This window comes from Nematostella vectensis, chromosome 4 (genome assembly GCF_932526225.1).
Source record: "Nematostella vectensis chromosome 4, jaNemVect1.1, whole genome shotgun sequence".
Classification (NCBI taxonomy): Eukaryota; Metazoa; Cnidaria; class Anthozoa; order Actiniaria; family Edwardsiidae; genus Nematostella; species Nematostella vectensis.
Genome location: NC_064037.1, coordinates 8,267,841 through 8,292,149, shown reverse-complemented (window position 1 = coordinate 8,292,149; position 24,309 = coordinate 8,267,841). Strand labels below are relative to the sequence as shown.

The 24,309-nt window shown below is 44.1% G+C and overlaps 1 protein-coding gene across 1 annotated transcript; it reads right to left on the bottom strand.

Annotated features, from left to right (window-relative positions):
- Window positions 1-440: 440 nt before the first annotated feature.
- LOC5504011 (sacsin) lies at window positions 441-24,303 on the bottom strand. Its single transcript, XM_048727178.1, is given in 10 exon segments — window positions 441-1,388; window positions 2,964-3,245; window positions 3,738-12,454; window positions 13,851-16,115; window positions 16,574-18,178; window positions 18,716-18,863; window positions 19,416-19,526; window positions 20,785-20,885; window positions 23,727-23,806; window positions 24,206-24,303. Coding segments are annotated over 9 exon segments (13,323 nt in total). The 5' UTR covers window positions 23,731-23,806; window positions 24,206-24,303; the 3' UTR covers window positions 441-1,298.
- Between the last annotated feature and the right edge of the window lie 6 nt (window positions 24,304-24,309).

The window sequence follows — 24,309 nt, the reverse complement described above, 5'->3', positions numbered from 1 at the left end:
CAGCGAACGTGACACAACATTAAATGACAAATTAATTGACAAGGAAAGCATGAATCATTAACAAGTAAAAATTAAATTTTGTTGGTCGGGAAACTGCTTGGAAGGCAGCTATGCTAACCACTGTACGACCAACGCTTCACTTCTTATCACACTCCTGCATTTAATTGACAATGACAACCATGATTCATTGACAAGTAAAAATGAAATTGCGTTGGACAAGAATAGAACCCGGGTCAACTGCTTGGAAGGCAGCTATGCTTACCACTATACCACCAACGCTTCACTTGTTTCAATCATCTTGAAATTAATTGACAATGACAAATTGGCCAACAAAGTTTTAAGTCTATGGCCCAAAGCGCGCAACGTTTACGTTAATACGCCGGATTAATATTTCTGCAATACCCGATGCCCTTCTTCTTCTAGCAACACCATAAACAGACTACAAAATAATATATTTATTTGCACGAAAACAAGAGTAATAGTTACATCTGGTAAATAACAAAAAAAAACTCACTCACTGTCACCAATTATTATTGTAATTTTCAAATATAAATCCAGGTAATATAGTATAATCAAAGTTCATTACAAGGGAAATGTATTCACTAAATGTTCCCCCTGACATATTCACTAACACATCCGTTCTTGACGGATATATTTGAAAATTTTCCTTGATCAATGTTGCATTTTGAAATCAATTAAGTTGGTTTCTACCGTTTTCTTTTTGTTCCGTTTCCACGCTGTTCTGTGGGTACCCCCACAATGGTCCTCAACACGGGGCGTGGCTTTAAAATGCGTTTGACAAACGAATACAGATTCAAGTTTATTTCTGATGTTTTCTTCTGAGTGAAACTACTTCGTGAAACTACTTCGTTCTAAAGTATAAAAAGAACTTGAATGCGAATGTAACAATTTTGATGGAAACGGAACTTCTAAAAGTTTAAAGATGGATAGAGCGGATTTCAGATGAGTGTCGAAAACTAAACGCAGATGCAAAACCACTTGCCAATCAGAGGTCGAAGCCATTCAACAACAAACCAATCAGGAAATGGAGTCAGGCCTTTGTAGTCATGACGTGGGTATTGGCGCGTTTTGATTTAGTTTTCAATTTCACAAAAGACTTTGCCCTCTACCTATAGAAAGTTTGACAAAATTCAAGTCGCAAGACTTACTTTCTACACTCATCTGAAATCCGCTTTATGATGAAAACGATTATTGGCTATTTCACTGATAAACTGTCGTAAGCGTTGCCATTACTACTTACAGTCGAGCAAAATTAGAACTTTTCTACTCTTTCTTTCTTAATCTTTCATTTTCCTTTTTTTTACTCTTTTTTCCTTTGTTGCCTTTGCCGCTTCTCTTTTTCGACCTTTTCGTAATTCCATTTGGCCCTAGAAAGTGAAAAGACAGTTATTAAAACAATAAGTCACTTTATTTTTAGCCTTCGAAACGAAAAACGCTCTCGAAAAGCCGTTATAGCGCTACATTTTTGTACGTATATTATTTCTTTTGTTTAAACTTTGCTATTGTGTATACAGCTATTCCACAGCTACGCATCCCCTTTACATCGAAACCGGCCGACATGCCAAATATGCAAAAACGTGTGTGCCCAGCATACGAAAATAAAACAAAATAATTTTTTGAATTTGTAAAAACAAACACTAACGATATTCTAACCACAGTGCTTTAGCTTTTCTAAAAATCATACGTATAAATCAAAGAAGTTCCAGGGAAAAACTTTATCTGCATGTAAAAAGAAGGTTCGTTAAGGGACGCCATTGAAGATAATAAATATTTCCTATATTTTTTTCTAATTTCATTTATTTATTTGGATGTGCCGGATTTCATACCGTATAACGAGAACGACCAAAATTCCAAAGTTTGGAGTTGATTCGGCAAATAACGATCGAGATACCAGATACAGTCATTCAAAGATGCCAGAATTTTGTAAGACTTGACGCCAAGAGTCCGGATTTTCGTAGAATACTTTTTTTAAACAAATCCTTGTAAAATGGGATTGCTGTTTCTTGATAACTATTGACCCGATTAATACCAAATTATGAATTTTTGTTTAGGATTCGCCTAAGTCACTCACGGTATGAAACCCGCAATGTACATTTGTGTGTACTCGATGCCAAATAAACCTGTCTGCCTGTCCGTCCGTCCGTCTGTCTTTTTTTTTTTTTTGGTTTCCAGTCAAAAATGTTAAGCTAAAATTGCTTTCGCAAATAACAACAAAATCACTCTATCAAATAGTGTGAAACTACATGGAAAGTAAAGTGAAAGGTTGGTTTCTCGTGTGCTCCTGTATTTTTGTGTTGGCGTTACGTGCAGGGGTGTCGCCCTGTGGTTCATAAAAAAGTAATTTCAAGAGGTACAGCTAGTCTACAGACAGTGAAGTCTAACTAGGTAGCTTTTACCCCTAGATGAAATAAAATCTCACAAATGTTTTGAGTGATCACTTCTTTATGGAAGAAGCAAGCATACCGCCAGCGTACCAAATGTACTTTTAGGCCTTACACATTGAAACAGAGTATATGTCGCTGACGTTTTGAGCGTTAGCCCCGTTGTTGGAACAGGCAAGTGAACTGCCAGCATAAACTAGGGCTAGCGTATGATTATGGTGGCTTAATGGTGCTTTGTAATATGGATATGTATGTTTCCCGGTCATAACTTACAGAAGTTTCCTACCTGTTTCACTAATCAAATCTCTCTCACCACATATGTGATACCCAGTCATTACTTACATTGCTTCCAACCTATTAATACTCTAAATCTCTCCCCTCAGATGTGTCATAACAAGCAATAACTCACATAACTTCCTACCTTTGATCTAGAAAACTTTTTGAGACCACATGTGTGATACCAAGTCATAACTTACATAGCTTCCTAGCTGCTGCTGCTGCATCTCTCCTTGACTCGGTTTTATGTGATTGTATAAATGCCCATACTAGATAGCGTCCTACCTGATCGACAAATCTCTCCTTGACTCGATTCAAGATCGCCTCGGCCAGACGACACGCCTCTCGACTTTGATGTCTCGTGTAAAAATCGTGAGGGATTCTGGGAGAAGACATGCAGTCTGGGTAGCGCATGCGCATAGAGTTACCAACCAGGCCTTCAAGCTGCACGGCGAGGCTGCTGAGTGTGGAATCGTCTAAACAGCTGGCGATCCTGTGTAGGTCGTGTATGCGAACGTTGGTCGCGTCCAATGAGAACTGGGCAGCCTTTAGTGCCTTTTCAGCAGCCTTAAGGTCGAGGAGAACACATTATAGCATCGTAGGGTTATTTCAAGCAAACGACTTTCAGTCTGTATTAATTTGAAGATCCACCCTTGCTTAACATAATTCCCGTGAAACTGATTTCAAAACTAAAAATTTAGTGAGTTATGACAGTTTTAGTCGCGCGCAATGACGGCCATTTCGCCGTTTTCTCTGTATTTGAATCTACCGCCGGCTAGTTAAGAGGTAACGCGCCAGTGATTTCTGTCTTTTAATTTATGGCATACGGAAATGTCCAGCCATTATGTCCGATGAATATGTCAAATCACTTCACATATAGAAGCTTTGTTTGTAAGAGACAAGAAGAGTCGTACGCTTAGAATTATAAGATCCCCTCCCTAATGAGCAATTTCCCTCATACCAAAATAAAACACTGTATACAGTGATTTGAATAATCGATGTCTCGGGACATTAGAAAGGGCCGCTAAATAAAGGCACGACTGTTACTTTGTCACTGACCTGATGAGACTTGAAGCATCCCCATTCGTAGTACATGTTCAGATCATTCGCAACCGCCGCGAGATCCGCCTCAGCTTGGCGAAACCATCGTCGCGATTCTGTGGGCTGAGGGTTCCTGCGCCCAGAGCTCCTCGGCACATAAGAGGAACGGTAACTAGACCATCCCCCGCTATACCCGCGACTAGTTCCATAGCTACTCCAGCTTTGTCCGTAACTGCGGGCTCGTCTACCCCACCTCTGAGAAAAGCCATGGAAATCAGAGAAGCCAGAAGAGTGAAAGACACTGGCTTTTCCGCTCTCCAGCCTTTGAATCTCATTCTGAAGGTGCTGAAACACCTTAGTGCAGAACTCAACATCGTCCGGGTTCTTGTCTGGGTGCCACTTGAGGAAGAGTCGTTTGATGATCTTCCTGCGTGTTTCCAAGATCAGTTTCCATGCCTCTTCGAGAACTCTTGTCACTTCGTCAAGGGCATCCTTAAGAACCCCAGTGTGCTTGGGAGGAGGTACTTCACTCTCACTAGCGCGTTTGACAAGTTCCATGCCAGTGCCATCACGTTGTGCGTCTGGTGGTCGTCTGAACTTATACAGATCAATTCCATCTGCAATTACCTCCCGGTAGTCACCGATGTTGATCTTGTACTTGCGAGTTAGAAGGAGCGCAGTGCTCTCCTCTCCTGTGATTTCCTCCACCACGATCGCGTAGATGTAAGTAGGAGGACCATCCTCATCCCGCACGCTTGGGTCGTCCATCTCGTAGCCCACATACTCGCCTGCGTGGAAGTGATCAAAGGAGTTATCCAGGAGAAAATGATGATCCAGGTGAACATAGGAACCAGGCTCGGGCAGATACGACGTCTCCACACTGTTGTCCTCACGGATATTATTCTTGTCCAGGTACAAGCTAATTCCCCAAGGAGGCATGCTAAGAAGTGGTGCTAGGTACAACAGATTTGTAAGAACCTTACCAGCAATTCTATTGACGACCTCAGCAATCTTTGGCTGATATGATTGAATGTCTGTGTTGACGTAGAGTGTCACGATGTTATCGGTATTGCTGTGTTCATCGAAGCAGTCAACTTTGGACTCACTACCAGGAATTGCATGCTCTTTGTAGAAAAGCTGTGTGCGCAGTTCTGGACCACTGACAACTCGAAGACTAGCAAGCTTACTCTTGATGTCGCTCAGAATATCTGGCCTTGTTTCGTTTTGGTTCTCGTAGTCTTCGTGCTTGACGAGGCGGGCGAATCCTAGGCAGAATTCATCCGAATTGATAACCTGTCTGAGTTTTCTTGCTGCCACATTTGATTGGTCGTCGTCATCACATGCTTTACTATCATTATTAAGTAGCCTCTCTTCCACTATCTGAGTCATCATTTGAGGACGGACCTTCTCTGGTAGCTTACAGACAAGCGTGTCATCACTGGCGTTTTCCAGCCCGCAGTCTTTTAGCCTAATCAACAAAACCTCTTTAAATCCGTCGATTCTATCGCGAAAGTGCGGCGCATCATCACAAATAAGCTGGTGGGAGGGGACTAAATACACCCGGTCTTTTTCACTTTTTCTCGCACCTGGTAAGAACAGATGCTCCATTTCATCAGGGGTTTGTTTGCTCTGTGAAAGCAGATCAAATATCCCTTTGGTTGCCAGTTGAGAGCTTTTCATCTCATTAGGATCCATGCATTTGTTGCCACACTTTTTATGGATCATGTCAAGGACTGATACATACTGCTGTACTGTTACAGTGCCAGTGGCACCGAGCCGCTTGAACAGTTCGTGGAACTTACCGAGCTCGAGCGGGATCTTGTACAGATACGGAGGGATCTCTATGGAGGATTTGACAACAATCTGGCGTGGAAGAACCACGCGCCCTCCGTCCGCGACGAGAATGCACTGTGCGTTCTTTAGGCGATCTACTGAAACATCGTCAGCGCAAGTCGATAGAAAATCATAAAGATCTTCCATAACATCCTTTATCTTGCAAGGTTCCGTCAGATTCTTCGTGTCCCCGTTGAGCGTCTTGGCAAAACGTTTGGAAATCGTCAAACAGTGTGCAACGACTACTTCCACAGGTGGCTTTTCGTAGATTCCAAGCATTTGTTCAATGCCCCTTAAGGGCCAAGGCGGACATGCTTGCCGGGGTAGAATATTCGCACTCGTCCATGAGATTGTCTCGTGGTTGGGTAGGACTGACCCATTGAAGGGGATGTACGAGAGCTCACTATTCACGTTGCTTCCAAATGGAGGGCAGAGCCGAGACAGAGCCTCGCTGACCTTGTGGGGAGGGACGAACTTTGTGTTCTTGATATCTACTAAGATGGAGCTAGTTGTTATGTCTTTTCGCTTGAAAAGTTGTTTGATAAGAGTCAGCGACTTTTTGAAGATGGCATCAGTTCTAGAATATATTGCTTCATCCGCCACCTCTTCAGCAAATTCTACGAACTTCTGGTTGCTAACGATGTGGATAAGCCCGATCTTACACAAGAATGATAGCCAATAGTCAGAGTTAAACGGCGTTGGAGGAAATGACCCTGCCTTGCTTTCAAGCATAATTTTGAAAACATCGTTGCGTGGATCGTAGAAGGAAGAGGCGGGCTTCAGCTGGCCATGTACAACGCCAGGGAGAAACTTAAGGCTGCTCAATGAAGAAATGAGTCTATTTCTGTCTAGCGTGCCGCCCTGCTGCAGCTGAAGTGTAAAAAGTTTTCCGTCCAGAAATTGCAAATGGTCAATGTGAGCTTGCTGTGTCATATCTTGGAAACGAGGCAAAATAACTTCACAATATATATCCACGGAATTCTTGCATAGGCAATCCAGGAATTGATACAAAGCCTCAAGGCTTTGGTCCCCTTTCAAAAACACTAGCCCACTTCTTTCCCAGATGTTTAATCCAGCCTTGGGTATTTCAGATGGTAGAACATAGACTTTCTTTTCAGCGATACTGGTGTGTTTGCCATTCACTGTTTCGTGAAATGGTAGTGTCTTCAAACTGTAAGAGTCGTCAGGCGAAAGTGATGTCACGTTGCCGTTGAAGTATGTGAGCACATCTTTGCAATCCTTCGAGGTGATGGTAGAAGGGAGTTCGACTTTATTTAGCTTGTGGGAAAGCGCTGAGAGGATCAGTCTTGGATTGCCAACATTGGCGACAAGCAGGCGAGCCAAGGAGTCAGCATTGCTTTCAAATATGCTGCTTGTGTTGCAGGGTGATACTATAACCCGCGTGTTGATCTCTGGAAGTGCCAGCTTTCGTAGTACGCCACAAATAGAATCGGGACGGAAATGCAATGGAAGCGACACAACAAGTTTTGACATAGAAAAAGGTGCCAACAGTTGCCGATGACGTTTTCCACTTGAAGCCAGCGACGAGCACTCGGTCTCTTCGACAGGTAATAAGCACCAATTTTGAAGAGGAGCTACAACGTTTTTAGCCAGTCTCAATTTGTGCTCCAATGTTATCTCCTTTTGGTTCTGCTCGACACAGTTCTTTATCGCATCTTTTATCTCACTTGTTATGAGCTTCCAGACGCCGAACAGCCATCCCCTCGATGGCAGGTCATTCCTTTTGTCTGAAATAGGATCCCATTCGATAAAATCATCGCTAACATTGTACTTCCGTTCGAGGTTGTTAGGTAGTAGCTTTGCAAAAGCGGCAATATCGAACCGCTTGAAGACATTTGATTTAGACAGGGCCTCATAAAAGACAATGTTGAAGAGGTTACGGTGCACAAAGAGTGAGGCATTTCTTGGGGTAAGGGTGTGGTGTGTCGTTAGAAAGACCGGGTTTTTCTCGTCAAACATTCTCAGAATTCCATCTTGTGTTAGCAACAAGGGCAGCCCGTGAAGACTTTTAAGAAACTTATCGGAATGTTTGCAGTACCCCAACACAAGTAACAGGTTTTCCACGTTCTTTATCCCAGTGTCTTCTAGACATTGGGGAAGGCACTCGATGTTGCTGCCTGTGTGGTAAAAGGAGAGGACGTCTTCTGGATTAACGCATGCTACATCTACATCTGATTTTTTGAAGTTGTTGAAAAGGTCAAGTGGAGCCTTGGCTAGGTTCAGGCCGCTGCGCAGAAGCGTGTCGGTTAAAAGAACACTATTTGCAGGTTTCTTTGTGGAGGCATCATCTTTCTTGAACTGTTCGGCTGTCACGGGACTTAAATCATTGAAAAACAGCTTACGACCACCCTCTTCTTTTGGGGCAAACCACTCGATCTTCACACGTGAAGCTTGTTCATCCTTTTCCTTCTTTTCACTCGCAGACTCATCTTCCACTGGGCGATGGACAGGCAGGAGGGGGACTTCCTTGTCTCCAATGTAGCGGTACACTTCCTTCGCTAGTTCGTCCCAATATTGTTCCCTATTCTGTAGATTCGGGAACAATTGCAAGTACTGTTCCGTTTGCTGGAGCGCTTCATTCCTTCCAATAACAGCGTCAGTGTCTTGGATTCCTAGGTGTTGCCTCATCTCACTCAAGAGGGTCATATAACACGGCGCCACCACGGACTTGAGAAGCATTGTATTCCACGCGCCCCGGTGATCTCCTTCACTTTCTGAGCGCCATAGGTTGCGTCTTGCCTCGTGATCAAGGGCAAAATGGCCATTAACGTGGACAGGAAGGCCAGTTGTGAAAGGTAATGGAAGGAAGCAGAATGCTTTCTTGTCAGCAGCCGGAGGGGAGTCCAGCAAGGTAGCAACCCCTCCTCGTGGTAACAGACCGAGTTCCTGTTTCTTCACAGCAGAGTTAACACAAGACGGCACCTCGGCATCACGTTCAAATCCACATCGCTGAACAACGAGCCATCTCTCTTTCTTGCCTTGGTTATCTTCAAGGCTTACTACGTAGGAGACTTCTCTCTTTTCAACGTCCTCCAAAGAAACACTTCCCTTGCGGAGAATTCTAGAAGTTTCTTTAACGTAGCCTGCAAATTCTTCTAGACTTTTTTCGTCTTCAGGTGACAAGGTCGCCGTGACTTTGTACTCGTCGAATGGCTGTCCAGAAACTTCACTTATTTCGCAAAGAGAGATTTCCCTAACGTTGTTGACGAATAGCAAGGAGTGGAACATTTCTTCCTTGAACGTCCGCACCAGTTTGTTGAGTTGTTCGATATCAAATGGCTTGTTGCTTATCTTAGAACTGGAAGCCATGTGAACATCACGCAAAGGGAATCGGAACATTGTGGCATTCTCTACGGGAAAGTGCTCGCCTAGATAACAAGGGAAAACATCACTGAAGACATCCCTAAGATGATCCAGCTCCTTGTACTGCATTCCAGGGGCTTCATCAGTGGCCCCAGGCACGAACGTCAAGTTCGGATCGAACACACACATGATCTCGCCTGCTTCTTGCCCCTTGGAGACAAATGACGGACAGTCTGTCATGTGGTAGACAGCGTTGAAGCCTACCCCATACTGGCCGGTCTTGTTTGGATCATCGCCCTTGCTACCTTCTCCGAGACGTTGGATACCTTCGATGTCTGGTGTTGTGAAAGGGCTGTCGTTATAAACGCAAAGTGCTGGACCCTGAAGGGGTTTCCATGATTGTTCAAAAATTCTCTCGCTTGGATGGCGACGAAGGTCCTTGATAAAGCAGATTTTTGAAGCTTTAGCGTCGTCTGCGTTTTGAAGCAGCTCTTTCAGAATCGCACCATCACAAGGATAACCTTTTAAGATCCTCTTCAGCCGAGTGGTCAGCTTCTCTTTCTGTCCAAAAGGAATCCCGTGAGAGCGTCTTCGAAGAAAATCTTTTCTCCGTGTATTGACTCCGAGCTCCAAACAGGTCGAAAAAGGAATTTTCTCGTTGGCATAGTTTATCCCAGGCTCGTTCGGCATCCAAGGACAATCCTTGACTGACAGCTCTTTGGCGACTCTAAGTACGGACTTGGAATCAGGGAGGTAAATCGCTTGGCGTTTATCAATTCCATCAAGTTTGCCTAGTAGCTGGGCAATCTCAACTGCTGCTCGAAGGGAATCTGGGTCTAGCGCAGCATTGGCAAACTTCGTATTCATCAGGCTCAGAGTGCGAATGTAGTCATCAACCCCAAATTCATCCCGTATCCCCAGCCCCTTGAAAAGCGAGTAGAACCTCTTGACGTACTCCTTCTGAAGGTTATGAAGGTACGGTGCCAGCCCTGGAGGGCATCTAAAGGCCACCTGGTCTATCTTCAAAAAACGTTGGTCCTGGAGAATGAACTCCATAGATTGCAGATACTGCTTCAAATCTGTTTCGCCACCCTCGAGGCTCCTCTCTAGGTACGCGTAGATGGCAGCACATACCTTGCGCACATCATCGAGTCTGTCATTGTCCAGACAGCTCAACTTCACCTTCATGACCGTTTGCAACTGGCTTTTCACCTGATCCATTGTCACACTCTTTCTGATACCTAATAGCTTGACCAATGCACTTGTGAAGCGACCACAACCCTCGTTTGTGTCATCGAGTATTGGTGCAGTCGTAGATATCAGTTTTTCATCTTGCCCTGAGTAAAGAGAACTAGCTGCCAGGAATGTGTGTGGACGGATTTCATCAGCTTTCCACTTGAATGGCGTGTTTTCTGGTTTTGGAAGGTATGGTAGAAACTGAACTTGCTGTAATTCCTTAATCTCGCTTTCGCTGGGAAGATTGTTGTTGTTTGCCAATTTGTCGTCAATAAACTTAAGAACAGCCTTGGCACGGGAGAGTGCTTCAGGATAAGCCTTCGGGGTACACCTCTCGTTCAGGGTCTGCACACTTTGTGCTCGGTCAATAATCTCGTCCCATCTGAGATCATCTCTGCGCATTCCCAGCTGTACCAACGCTCGAAGAGTTGAATGCTCTCTGTATGCCCTAGTCGGAAATCTCCCATCTTCTTCGCCGAATAGCTTTGATGCCTCACGCTCCGGATGGATAAGATCCGAGGGACATTTTCTGGTATTGCCGTCTGGAGTTGTCGGGATGCACTTGGTGAATCTTATCAGACATTTCACCTCCTCGCTTCCGTGCTCGTTGTTTGTGAGTGCATACAGGATCAGTTTATCTTTTAGCTCGTCAGAGATATGAGGCGACTCGATTGCAGGAAGAAAGACCTCTTTGTAGGCTCGGTACATGTTGAAGCATCTTTCTAGTATCTCTCTTTTGCATCCACTTTCAACAAATGAGTTAAAGACATCTCCGGGAACATCCACCACAACACCCTTGCCTTTTTGAAGAATTGAGAAGACTTGGAATGCATCTTCGCCAATTTTACAATCGTGGCGGAACTCTGGGTGAAGAAAGACTACTTCAGGTAAGCCACACCAACTGGCGTTGTCAGAGAACAATGTTGGAGGGTCATTAGGAGAGCATAGTGACTTGTAGAACTGATGCTGTATGATAAGGCAGGAGGCTGCAGTCCCAGGACAAGGCCAGAGGCAGTGGAACGGATAGGCAGACTCCTCTTGGGGAAGGACAGTCTTCACGTCTTCGAGAAGTGTCAAGTACGCGTGGCAAACCGCCTCTTTCATGAGAACGTTGTTCCACTCAGATCCGAAATCTCGCTTGTCATCCTCGGTCATCTCTCGAAGATGCCGTCTGCTTGAGTCAGTCGCAAAGCTGCCATTTATGTGAACCGGAAGTCCGCTCTGGATGGGCAGCGGGAGGAAACAATACACGTGTCCAACACTCACAGGCTGAATAGAACGCGGCGTGAATGGTTCGGGTACAAATCCGCCATCAGGCATCTGCTTCAGCTTTGCTGCTGCACCTGCAACTGGTAGAAGCTTCCCGTTTCGTTTCGCTAGCTGCCACGCAGTATCTCCTACCAAAGTAGATGTAACAAGCCAATGGGTGACGTGAGAGGGGTTACTATCAAACAGCTGGCGACCACTTTCTGAAACAGTGCAACTTGTCCTTAAAAGCACCGAGGACTGGACCTGCCGATCTTCGCTGTGCTTCAATGCTTCAGTGGCAGCTTTTAGAATGTTGCACTGCTTGATGAGCTTCTGGTCTTTGGTTGGTAATTCTTTTGCAGGTTCTGATAACGAGACGTTGGCGTCTAGCTCCCGGATAAACTTGACTCCTGATTTGAGAACTGTCATCAATTCGACAGGCTCAGAAGCATCGTAGCTACATTTAGGCAGATGGTAGACACTGACCTTGCAGACATTCTGGGTGAAAAGCAGCAAGGACTCCGCTCCACTGACAAACATCTGCAGCAGCTTAACAACTTCCCCGTGGTCATACTGCAGATTCTTGATTTCACTTCGTCTAGCTTGCTCCTTGGTACGCAGCGGAAATCGAAACAAAGTCCCATTGAAAGACACATGACCGGAGTCAGGTCTAAGGTTGCACCCGAAGATGTCATTGTACGGCTTCAGCTGGTTAGCTAGCTTGTTTCGTTTCTCTCGACTCCTCGTCACGTCTATCTTGATTCCTGGTCGGCTCTTCTCGCGTATAGCTCTACCGAGATGAGTTGTATGTGGATCAAATATGACCAGGTTGTTTCTGCTCAAAAGACTTGGTACGTCGGTTATGTTATAAACAGCATTGAAACCAAGTCCGAATCTTCCAATCTTCCCAGAATCCTCTTCTTTGGTGGCGCCGTTCAAATTGGTGATATTCTAAAAATCTGCGTCAGTAAAGACTGCATTGTTGTAAACCCAGAGAGCGGGACCCTGGCATTCCTTCATTCCTTCGCTAATAAGACAAGTCATAGCGTCCTCGTTCGCTCGTTCATCGTACAGGAACCTCACTTCGGTTGCACCTAAAACACACAGAGTTTGATACTTGTTTACTTTATTTAAGAAGAAAATTTGTATGACGTGAGTAATTGTCAATAGCAGTTGTTGAAAGTCAGCTGTGTTTAGTCTATAGGTTTGTTTTTTTTAATGCAGTTTTGTTGTGCCAATAAAATACCAACATCGTTTGGAAGGCTAAGAGTGAAAACAAAAGATATATCTTAGAGATATTAAATCAAACTAGTGGTTACCCGTGAAATATTCACCAAAGGTTCTTGGTTGTATAAAACTTTTTAAGGTATATTTCAATTCTTTAATGTTTTGGGCTTCCTGGTGCTTTAGGGGAATAGTATGCGTCGTCGTAAACATTAATTAAACAAATGCCTCCCTTTTGAGTCCCCAATATATTTATCTCAAATATAATTTACCTTTTAAAAATATGAAAAGGCGCTTTCTAAAAAATACCGCCCGTATTTTCCACCTTTTCCTATATCCGTGTTGGGAGCCCTGTGTATGATGTTTTTGGCGGGAATCGGACAAACAAGCTCAACCAGTGCCAATTTGTGAGTGAGAGTGGATCGTGAATCCTCGCTTCGTTGGTGTTATGTGTGTTATGTATTATGTGTGTATGTGTGTTATGTGTGTTATTAAGTGGTCGATTCCATATTTTATAATGAAAATCGACGTGACATTAAAGGTATGTGGGTCTAAAACACAAAAAGACCACCAACTATCGCTTTTATAAAAAAAAGTCGAAGAGTACTTTGTTTACGCTCGATGGAGCTGAAGAATCTACTTTCTTTTCGAGGTAGGAATAATGCCTTTCTCACTAACGATAAAAAGACGGTTGTGTTTTCAGCTACAATTAATCTATCTATGCAATGAAGCTACGGCAAGTATTCATATTCTTTTTCAGATCTGATTTTCCGCCCCCTCGAAGGTTTGTTTACACATCTTCCGAAATTGTCTAGAATAGATTTCTTCTCTACCATGATATTTTTGGAGACTTATTACTGTATACTTTTAGTGTGTTTTTCTTGAGACACACGGAGGTCTGAAGGTCATTAGTCATTTTTGCTGCGGGAAATACATTATTTTTGTGCTTTTGTGAAATCTTGAAAATGGCGCCTTTGCGAGTGCGATCCTCTCCTTGCAAAAACGCATGAATTAAAGCTTTTCCATCCGGTAAAATCTTGAAATAAAATCCATTTTGTACACCTCCTCTCTAGCAATGTGTGGAAATGGCGTGGTTTCGGAGTTTTGGTCAACAGTCCATTCCTTAGCGTATTATATATAGTACAGATTGGAAGGAAATACGTACATCTGTACTTTTCAAATAGGCGTGTCAATAATGCACTAACATTGTTATGAAAATCAGATATATCTTATAAATCTAAGGGACTAAATGAAATAAGAACAAACCTGCGTCATCGGCGTTCTGAATAAGTTCCTTTGGGACGGAGAAGCCGTCGGTGTACTCCTCAAGCAGTCTCTGCAGCCGGCGAGTGAGAGGCTCGTACTGGCCAAAGCTCTCCCCAAATTCAAGCTCCTCCGCATCCAGCATTCGACTCATCAGGGTTGGCACTTGCAGATCCTCCGCGGTTTGAGGGGAGATATTTCGATGAATGAACTTGATGTTTAACTCGTCATCGACATCGGATGCCTCGTTGCCATGCTTCAGCCACTCCACGTCACAGTAGGTACAGTCATCCACAGGCGCAAACTGCAACTCATTACTATCATCGTTATCTAATGGGATTAGTAGCTGTTGCCGGAACTCTTCACTCAGATGTGAGCCTGCGTTGGGCTTGAGCTCATTCAAAATGTCAATGGACATTTGCAGGTCTCGTCTTGGGTCGTTGGCATGGGGGTGCGTCTGTGCCTCGTGCTTATCTCTGATCTTGGCAAGCACCTTCAGAAGAACTTCGTCGCCACATTTTACTATCATTCCATGGCCAAGGAACAGCTGCCTGTGCCCTTGTGTCTCTGAGGGTAAGGTGCATAAATAAGGTGACAAGTCAAGTGATGGCTTCTCGGCCACGATATCTTCAGGTGCGCAGAATCCTTCTCCATTCCACACCCAGCTGGACATCCCAAGCAGCTTCAACCCATTAACAACCTCAACATTACTGGTTCCTGAAAGAAAATCGTAGATTTTCTTCACAACAGAAATAATTGCTGCCTTCTCCCCGACGTCGTAGCATGCGACGACGTTCTTCAAGTGCTCCAGAACTTCTTGAACTTTGGGATTTGTATTCCAGCCAAATGCATCTGTCAATTTTGCATCTAATCTCGAAAATGCAATGAGTGGTTTAGTCGATCCAATAAGGAAGGCAAACTTCTGTGTCTTTACATTCATGGGCTTTTCAAGGAGACCCGAAGCCTTTAGCGGGAGACAGCTTGGATAAGCTTCTGGTTTGTCCTTAAGTACAGGTACCCAGGAAATGTTCATCAAGAGCTGCATCAGAGTGCCACCCGGCGAGCAAAGATGCCACAGGAGGTTCTCACGAGTGGAAAGGAATTCGAGGATAGTACTTGCTTTCTTATTGGCTTGCGGTGCCTCGCTGATACTGGAGACCACTTTGACGCTCTGCAGGATATCGTCGGCTGTGATTTGCTCCTCTCCCTTCAGACCAAGCCCCCGCATTTCATAAAGGTAACGTTCAGTGTAAGTCCCCTCGAGAGGAAACTTGCCCTTTTCACCGTAAAAAATGTGCTTGAGAGACTGCTTGCTCGGGTCAAACAGGTCTTTCGGCATGGCACGTCGACAGCCTTTGACAGGCACGAATGTTATGTTCATCAGGACGGTTTTCAGATTATTCTTCTTGTTGTATTGTTGCAGACGGCTGAGGACATAGTCCATGAGGGCATCGACTTGAGACTCCTCCATCTCGCTTCTTGAAATCTTGTAAAGCAGGTCTTGGACGAGGTCCATGGGTTGAAGTACCACGACTCCAAGCAACTGACCTAGGTTACGGCTAATTAGGTCTTGGAGGTTGATGACTTCCCTATCCAGGGGTACAGGGGGCAAATCACTCGATTCCAAGCCTACTGGAACATTTTCTATTGATACATGCTTCGCCATTCCTTTCACACCTCCAACAGTTTCGAAAACAGGGAGTTTTCTTAGCACCTGTTTTTGAGGCTCTGAAAGTTTAGCGCCGGAAAGAAAAGCCTTTAAGTGTCTTACATGCTCAAGACTGAGATTGCGGGGGAATGCTTGCGGAAAGCTTCGCAACACCTGGACTAGTGCTTCTACTACACCTTGGGAGTCTGGGCGTCTCACAAACTGAGGGACGACGCCCGGGTGACTTTCGATGCATTGTGGAAGTTCCTCAACCACTGTTATTCCACACTCAGTCAAAACTTCTTTGACTTTTGTAGGCAATGAATCACCCTTGTAGGATAGGGCAAGCGTTACAGGCGTTGTGTTCATGGGAGCCATCTTAACTGGAGATGATGTCAGAGGGGTGACAGGGATGAGGGGGAGACCACCGAAACGATTAAGACGAAATGGGAAGTGATCCACAAAATATCGCCAAAGCTGTTTGAACCATTCAACAGAAGGGTGGTCAAAGCGTTCAGGATACCACAGCACAGAAGTGTTGTTGAACCAATCAGAAGGCAGCGCATCCTTAAGGTGTGTGGCGACAGCCTCAGCGTCTAAAGATCGCAGCTGAGTTTTGCCTGAAACAAAAACATTGAAAACCAGTATAGCAACGTTTTACTATTCACGTCTAAAAGGTTCATTGATTGTCGTTGTTTAATTAATAGCAATAATGAATTTTATCTTTTGGATAACTGATTGTCAATAGGCGCTACTGATTGTCAAAACGTGTAAATGGATTCCAAAAGCATGCAAACGAATGTTCATTCCATTCGAATGAATGCCCAATTTCTTTGATGTTAATGAATGTTCACGCAAATTCATTTGTTATGGAAAGACGATTCGCGCTAATGATGTTTCGTGTGATGTTAATGAACGTATAATACAAGTTATCGATACAACTTCTGGCGTAATGAGTGTCCCTTTCCCGTTTATGAAGAGCTTAGGTTTACTAAGATAGCAATGGCGCTGTTTGCACGGGGCTCTATATAACCTCAGAACTAAACGATGAAGGTCAATGAGCAGCCCCGTGACTCACCTGACCGTGTGACCTCATGTAACCTCGCAACAACAGACGCTTCTATCGACGTGTCTAGGAGTATACTCTTCAATCCTCGCAGCAGAGAACCAGGATGTTGATCGGACGGCATGTAAACCTTGTTCTGGAACCCAAAACCATTTCTTTGGAACACTTCAAACGTGTTGTCAGCAAGGGGAAGCAAGGCCAGACCTGCTAGATCTTCAAAGTTGGAGTCTTGAAGTATGTAACGTAGTAGTACAATGCTGTCCTTGCGTTTCAATCCCTTGTAGCACTGGGGGTAACTGCGCAGAGTGTCCCGCACGAATTTGGGCGTGATCACCTTGACCTTGCAATAGGTATAGTACCTGTCTAGTGCTCGGTGAACGCGACGGGGAAGTCTTGCGATGTTCTGTCCAGCATCCAGCAAGGCAGTGATAACGGGAGCGTAAGTGGCATCCAACTTGTCCAATATAACGCTATCGAATCTCAACCACTTACCACCGTTAACTTCACTGAAGGCGACTTCATGGATAAGAAACTTTTCAAACAATGGCTCTAGTATAACCTTCCACTTAACATCTACTTTCTGTTCATCTGGCCATGCGCAGTAAGCAGCGGTAAGTAGCCTGGCATCATTCTTCCGTGGCATTTTTAGCAGTAACGTGGCATAGGCTGCAGGAAGTACTTCTTTAAGCAGACAACGATTCCACAGTAGGCTCTTGTCTGTGATGCGCTGGTCCGTCTGTTGCTGGTCGGCACTTGGCCACTTTAGGTGGCGGCGGTTCTGGCTCAGGGCGAAGAATCCGTTCACATGGACTGGTAGACCTGTCAGACTCTTCTGCTCTAGAGGCAGCGGCAGGAAGCAGAAGATATGCCCTTTCGGCTGCTGGGCGTCTACGGCAGCCAGCCATGAACTGCTGCTTGCTAGATCAAGGGGGGCAGCCACCCCTACCCACGGCATGTAACTAAGGGACTCTTCATTAATAAGTTCCCTCAGCTCAGATGATGCCTCATTACCGCTGTAGTATTGCGTCACAACAAAAGTGTGTTGTTGTGTTGAAGGTATGCCGGATAAGGGATAAGAAGTTGCTTCTACCGTCATGACATAGGTTTCTGACAATGCGCTTTCGTTTCCACCTAAGGCCCTAATCTTGCGCACACGATCGGCGAAGTTGAGCCTCCCTTCTCTCACATGCTCGAGGCATGAGTCTGATATCTTCACCTGGAAACACTTCTTGGGCTCCTTGTCGTCAACTCCTCGCTCATACAGCTCGATGCTCTCCAGGCTCTTCATGAACAGGAGTGTCAGGTGCGCCTCGGCCTTGAAACACTCGTACAGACCCTGGATCTTCTTGCAAGAATAAACGTTCTCCGACACTTTTGATGCTTCTTGCCTTAAAGGGAAGCGAAACAGTGTTCCGTCGTATTCTCCATTAGCGAAAGCTTCCTGGGAACAGTTGAAAATTCCCTTGTAAGGAGCAAACTGGTCAGGAGTTCTGCGTATTGACGCAGCGTCCTTCAGGTGCCACCCTCTTCCAGTTCGCCTTCTCTCTGGGGTGCTGACGAACGTCTCTTGTGGATCAATCATACGAAGGCGATCGCTGCTTATCACACTTGGCAGATCTACGTCAAAAGCAATGCACTTCCATTACGTTAGAAATGACACCAAACTCTGATGAAGGGTGTTGCATATAAGTTTATTCCAATGGGGGATCAAGGGATGAGGTTCCTTGGGTTCAATTACCCTTTTAACCTTTTAAAGAAAAACAACGCCTGCCCCTCGAGGCAGAAAACTGAGGGCTTGGAGAACTCTGGTTCAGTTTTTTTTATTTGAACCACCATTGTATGATACAAATAGAATCAAAAAGCCCAAACTGTCGCGATCTCGTACCAGAACAATGAATACAATACACCAAAAACTGGAAATCGACTCTGCCAAATTTTCGTCTTTAATAAGACTTCTTCAGGGCAGACTGAAGAAGGTGAATCGTAACAAGCTTATTTACATCAGAAACTCTGATGAAATTCTGATGTAAATAAGCTTGTTACGATTCACCTTCTTCAGTCTGCCCTGAAGAAGTCTTATTAAAGACGAAAATTTGGCAGAGTCGATTTCCAGTTTTTGGTGTCTCGTATGATACATATAGACATAAGTATTACCTGTCATGTGAAAGACGGACTTAAAGCCCAACCCAAAGCGGCCGACTTTCATGGGGTCCTTGACTTTGATGCTATCGCATAGCATACGGAGGCCATTCCAGTCATCTCGTTTAAACATGGCGTTATTGTATGCATACAAGGCAGGGCCCTAAAAGACAATGGCATGAATGGCATTTACATAGGCATTTAATACCACAAGAAATACATTATAATGTACAGGGGGTAAAAATCCTACCATAATAAACCATAATTTAAAAAAAAGCTTTCAATTCAACTTTTTTGTCGGTAGTACTGTCATCTTTGTCTCTGAAGTCTATTAAATGAAACAAGTTTAGGCAAGTTGCTTAATCGGGACCAATATAACTGCTTGGTCTGGCTATAGCACTTTACATGCATACATGCAAAGATGTGCTGAAGGGAGTAAGTACGCAGCTGCTTTGTCTCCTACTATCTTTGTTCTACAAAGGAGTTCTTTTGCCTCTATTCTTCTTGTTTTTTGTGTCGAGCTGCAATTTGATTGTTCATTTGCCCAATCAAATTGCAGCTTGTAAGAGCTGCGTACTGACCCGCTAAATGGGATACACGGTGTAAAATATGTCTAATATTTGGAGATTTGCGTAATAAGAAAAAATCTTGGATAGCCTTGTACTCTCATGCGCGTAGAGATGAGATGACATTAGAATCAAGACTAATTCCTCACCTGAAATTTTGCCAGCTCTGGTTTAAAGAGACTGTGAGTCCCATAGGAGTGTTCATCATACAAGACCTTCACTTCTCTTGCTTCAGCATCTTCTGCATTCTGAATAAGTTCCTGAACACAATGACATTGTGTATTTACACCATGTTTACTCATTTAGACGCTGGGGATGGGGGACAGGGTGTAACACAGGGGCACGATGGTGCATTCATTATCTCTTAAAGGAGAGGGACAAAAGATGTATCTCTTTGAGGGGGCACAGAGGCGTATCCAGCATCTCTTTGAGGGGGCACAGAGGCGTCTTCAGCATCTCTTTGAGGGGGCACAGGGGCGTATCCAGCATCTCTTTGAGGGGCAACAGGGGCGTATCCAGCATCTCTTTGAGGGGGCACAGGGGCGTATTTAGCATCTCTTTGAGGGGGCACAGGGGAGTATTTAGCATATCTTTGAGGGGGCACAAGGGCGTATTTAGCATCTCTTTAAGGGGGCACAGGGGCGTATTAAGCATCTCTTTGAGGGGGCACAGGGGCGTATTTAGCATCTCTTTGAGGGGGCACGGGGGCGTATTTGGCATCTTTTTGAGGGGGCACAGGGGCGTATCCAGCATCACTTTGAGGGGGCACAGGGGCGTATTTAGCATCTGTTTGAGGGGTCACAGGGGCGTATCCAGCATCTCTTTGAGGGGGCACAGGGACGTATCCAGCATCTCTTTGAGGGGGCACAGGGGCGTATCCAGCATCTCTTTGAGGGGGCACAGGGGCGTATCCAGCATCTCTTTGAGGGGGCACAGGGGCGTATTTAGCATCTCTTTGAGAGTGCACAGGGGCGTATTTAGCATCTCTTTGAGGGGGCACAGGGGCGTATTAAGCATCTCTTTGAGGGGGCACAGGGGCGTATGCAGCATCTCTTGAAGGGAAGGGGGGACAGGGGTGTATCCAGCATCTCTACAAAGGGAAGGGGGGACAGGGGTGTATCCAGCATCTCTACAAAGGGAAGGGGGGACAGGGGTGTATCCAACATCTCTACAAAGGGAAGGGGGGACAGGGGTGTATCCAGCATCTCTACAAAGGGAAGGGGGGACAGGGGTGTATCCAGCATCTCTACAAAGGGAAGGGGGGACAGGGGTGTACCCAGCATCTCTACAAAGGGAAGGGGGGACAGGGGTGTATCCAGCATCTCTACAAAGGGAAGGGGGGACAGGGGTGTATCCAGCATCTCTACAAAGGGAAGGGGGGACAGGGGTGTATCCAGCATCTCTTGAAGAGAAGGGGGGACAGGGTGTATCCAGCATCTCTACAAAGGGAAGGGGGGACAGGGGTGTATCCAGCATCTCTTGAAGAGAAGGGGGGACAGGGTGTATCCAACATCTCACCTTGAGAATTTGCCCATCATCTGGGTACTGGTCCAGAATTTTCTTGATCTGTTGAATCAAGCTAGGCTGGATGAGATCACAATCTTCATCTGAGTCTTCATCTGATAAGGAAATTATCAATAGTCCTCTTTAGTTGTGTATTTTAATAACAATTGCATATTCTAGTAATATTAGTGGAGCTCCTATGTGGCAGGAAACATCACACTTTCATTGAAACTTATAATACAAGTGATGAGTTGACAGCTTTTAAAATGTGCTTATGGACTTTTACCAAACTGTTAGTTGATTCGTTGCTTCACAAACCTGATTTTGAACTTTATTGATTTTGAAAGAGGGGTTAATTCTCTTCTTTAAAATATGACCAAGTGTCAAATCTCACTACTTGGATCAACAAGTCTTGGTTTTGGGCCAGTTATTTGGCATGCACAATCCAGGAGTTCAGGATAGGTATTAAGCAATGTATAATTTATGCAATGCAAACCTGTATATTCCCTATATATACCCATAAATACAAAAAGCCCAAATAGTCATGTTCGTGAACCAAAAGAATGAATACAATACACCACAAAAACTGGAATTCGCCCCTGCCAAATTTTCGTCTGCCCTTTAGAAATCTTCTAAAGACGAAAATTTGGCAGAGTCGAATTTCTAGTTTTTGGTGTACCCTATATATACATACATTATGTACACTGAATAACTTCACTTTTTCTGAATTAATGTTTTCAACCAATTCCTTCCTTCCACTTTTTTTGCTTGTGTTTCTTTGATGTTTGTTGTTGCCTTCATACTTTCCTCCTTCTTTCTGTTTTTTTTTTGGTGGTACCGAAAATATGGGGGAAGCGGAAAATTGTTCCTCCTGAAGGGGGGGGGGGGGGGGGTATTTCAGCCCTTATTTTTATCAAAATCCTCCACAACCTATTGAACACGACATCTGAATCAATGTTGAAGCCAAGTTACACAAGGCATTTCTGTCAATACAAATAGCAATTAAATTGTGCACGGCAGGAACGTGACATATGAATCGGGTCTTAGAGTATTAAAGTTACTTAAGGAATTTTTTAATTTAGCGTCTTAGAGATGTTTCCGCAGGTTCCGTGAATTTAAGATGCCGTAAAGTCACAAACCCGTGAAATACTTTTTAGTTTTTATATAATAATATTTCAAAGATCTAATTCGCGCTGCATGGCCCACAGGTAGCCCAGGCTCACGGCGAGTGTAGGTTTATTACAGAGTTTGTATGAGCAAAAAATTCGTTGAAATAAATATTCTGAATTGAAAATCAGAATCGCACGGCAAATTGAACCTCGCAGAATCACAGCACATATATTTATCTTTCCAACCATACCTTTTAATCGTCTATTCGTCCCCGTTTTGCCGTTTGAGTAATAAACCTAACCTGAGTATCAGGCCCTCCTATGTTTCTATCGCGCCGGCGAGAAACAAGACAAGGGCCTGATACAAGTACTGTTCAAATCGCATGTTCTTATGCCGAATTTCGGCATGGCTCCTGATTGGTAAAAAAAACCAAGGGCACTTGAATGGGGCCCGCTGATTGGTTCAGCTATATAGTACCCTAACCCGTCGACTGCTCGTTGAGTAATGGCGGACTCCAAAACTGCTTTTAACCTTGCGTTAGCAAAATCAGATAGTCGTATTCTATAACATTAAAAAATATATTTTACTCCCCTCATTATCTTCGGAAAAATTAAAATTCCACCTGATACTCTGATGTTCAAATGTCTTGCCCAGGCAGGTCATTGCGTGTGTTTATTTCTCATTGGTATCGTTTTTCGAAGCGAAGATCGATCTACTAGTTATACCAAAGGCGCTGGAAATATTGATGTCATAGAAGCTGTTTGATACTACAGACATCATAGTAGCTATCAAATTTTTAGACAGGCCAGGCGCCAAATATTCTAGGCATAAAAAAAAGCACGAAAAAAGCTTGGGATTGTTTGCGGTACTTCCCGCGAGTTGTTGATCGAGTTAGCTTATCAAATAATGGCATTTGTGTTCAAGCAGAGGTTTGTCTATTTAGAAGAAAGAGCCTGTAGTAAATTGGTGATGTCAATATCCTGTAGAAATGTGTGGATCTGCAGTCATATACTTAAATCGTAAAGTCTCCTGAGCCGTGAACTATCCTTGCGTTTCAAATCATTTAGCATAAAGTTACCTTCACCGGGGTTCGTCGTTACTAAAATTATTACCCTTGCATATAAAACAAATGTAGTTTTATTTTTACATAAATGCTGTTTATAAATTGATTTGGGCATTTGATTGTGTCACCACGCGAGTCATTGGAAAATGGACAGCCGACTATTTTGACAGCGGCCTAAAAAGGGGCGGCAGGCGTCGCGTCAAGTATTTGTGCCAGGCGTACTTTTATTTTTCCTCTCCAACCTTTGAAAAATAAAATCGCCTGATACTCAGGCTATAATAAACCTACACTCGCCGTGAGCCGGGGCTACCTGTGCATGGCGCAAAGCACGATAACTACAATATACGCAAATAAACGCATTCACGTAATTACGGTTCAGCAGCGATCACACTATTAAAATCGCCTGATACTCAGGCTATACGTAATTACGGTTCAGCAGCGATCACACTATTAAAATCGCCTGATACTCAGGCTATAATAAACCTACACTCGCCGTGAGCCGGGGCTACCTGTGCATGGCGCAAAGCACGATAACTACAATATACGCAAATAAACGCATTCACGTAATTACGGTTCAGCAGCGATCACACTATTAAAATCAACACAGTGCAAGTTTTTGCTAATGTTTCACAGTAATATTGTTTGCACTCTATTTATATCGCCATGAAATGAAGAACTTGTGCGCTATCGCCATTTTCAAAACCGGAAAAACCTGTTTAGACGCGCTTGAAAAATTTCTGAGAAACTGCTGACGGCATTCTTTGCATACAATTTACAAACTCACCCATCGCGAATACGTTTGTTTAGCCAGGTTTAGTCCATTCCAGTGGTCTTGAGATTCTAGAAATTCATGTTTCACAAACACTGCAAAAATAATGTTGTTTTTTTCTTCTGGTCATCGATTAAAAAGCTTAGTGCATATTGATAAGTAAGAAAGAAATATAAGTAAAATACCAGCATAATTAAAATAAAATGATTCAAACCATTAACAAAACTGTCTCTCTGATTATCTTATAAATGCACAATATAACTGCCATCAAAAGAACAGACATAAAGTAAAATTTGAGTTTTCGCACGCGACAACACTCTATGAATAAGAAATAAAAGCGTGCATCACGATGGAGATTCTTATTTAAGCAGAAATTTGCCCGTAAGGGACGCATACAATTTGATATGTAAGTGAATTAGGCTTCGATTCTTTTCTAGCAATTCTTAAAGAGAGAATTTCCCTAAAATACGGGAATAACCAAACTCTTAACTTACCTCTCAGACTTCAGCTGCTCAAATGGACTATGCTCAAGCCACGCCACTTCCAAGAAATAAGGCACAGGATTCCATATCCTCGTCACGTCCCCAGCATCCTTGGG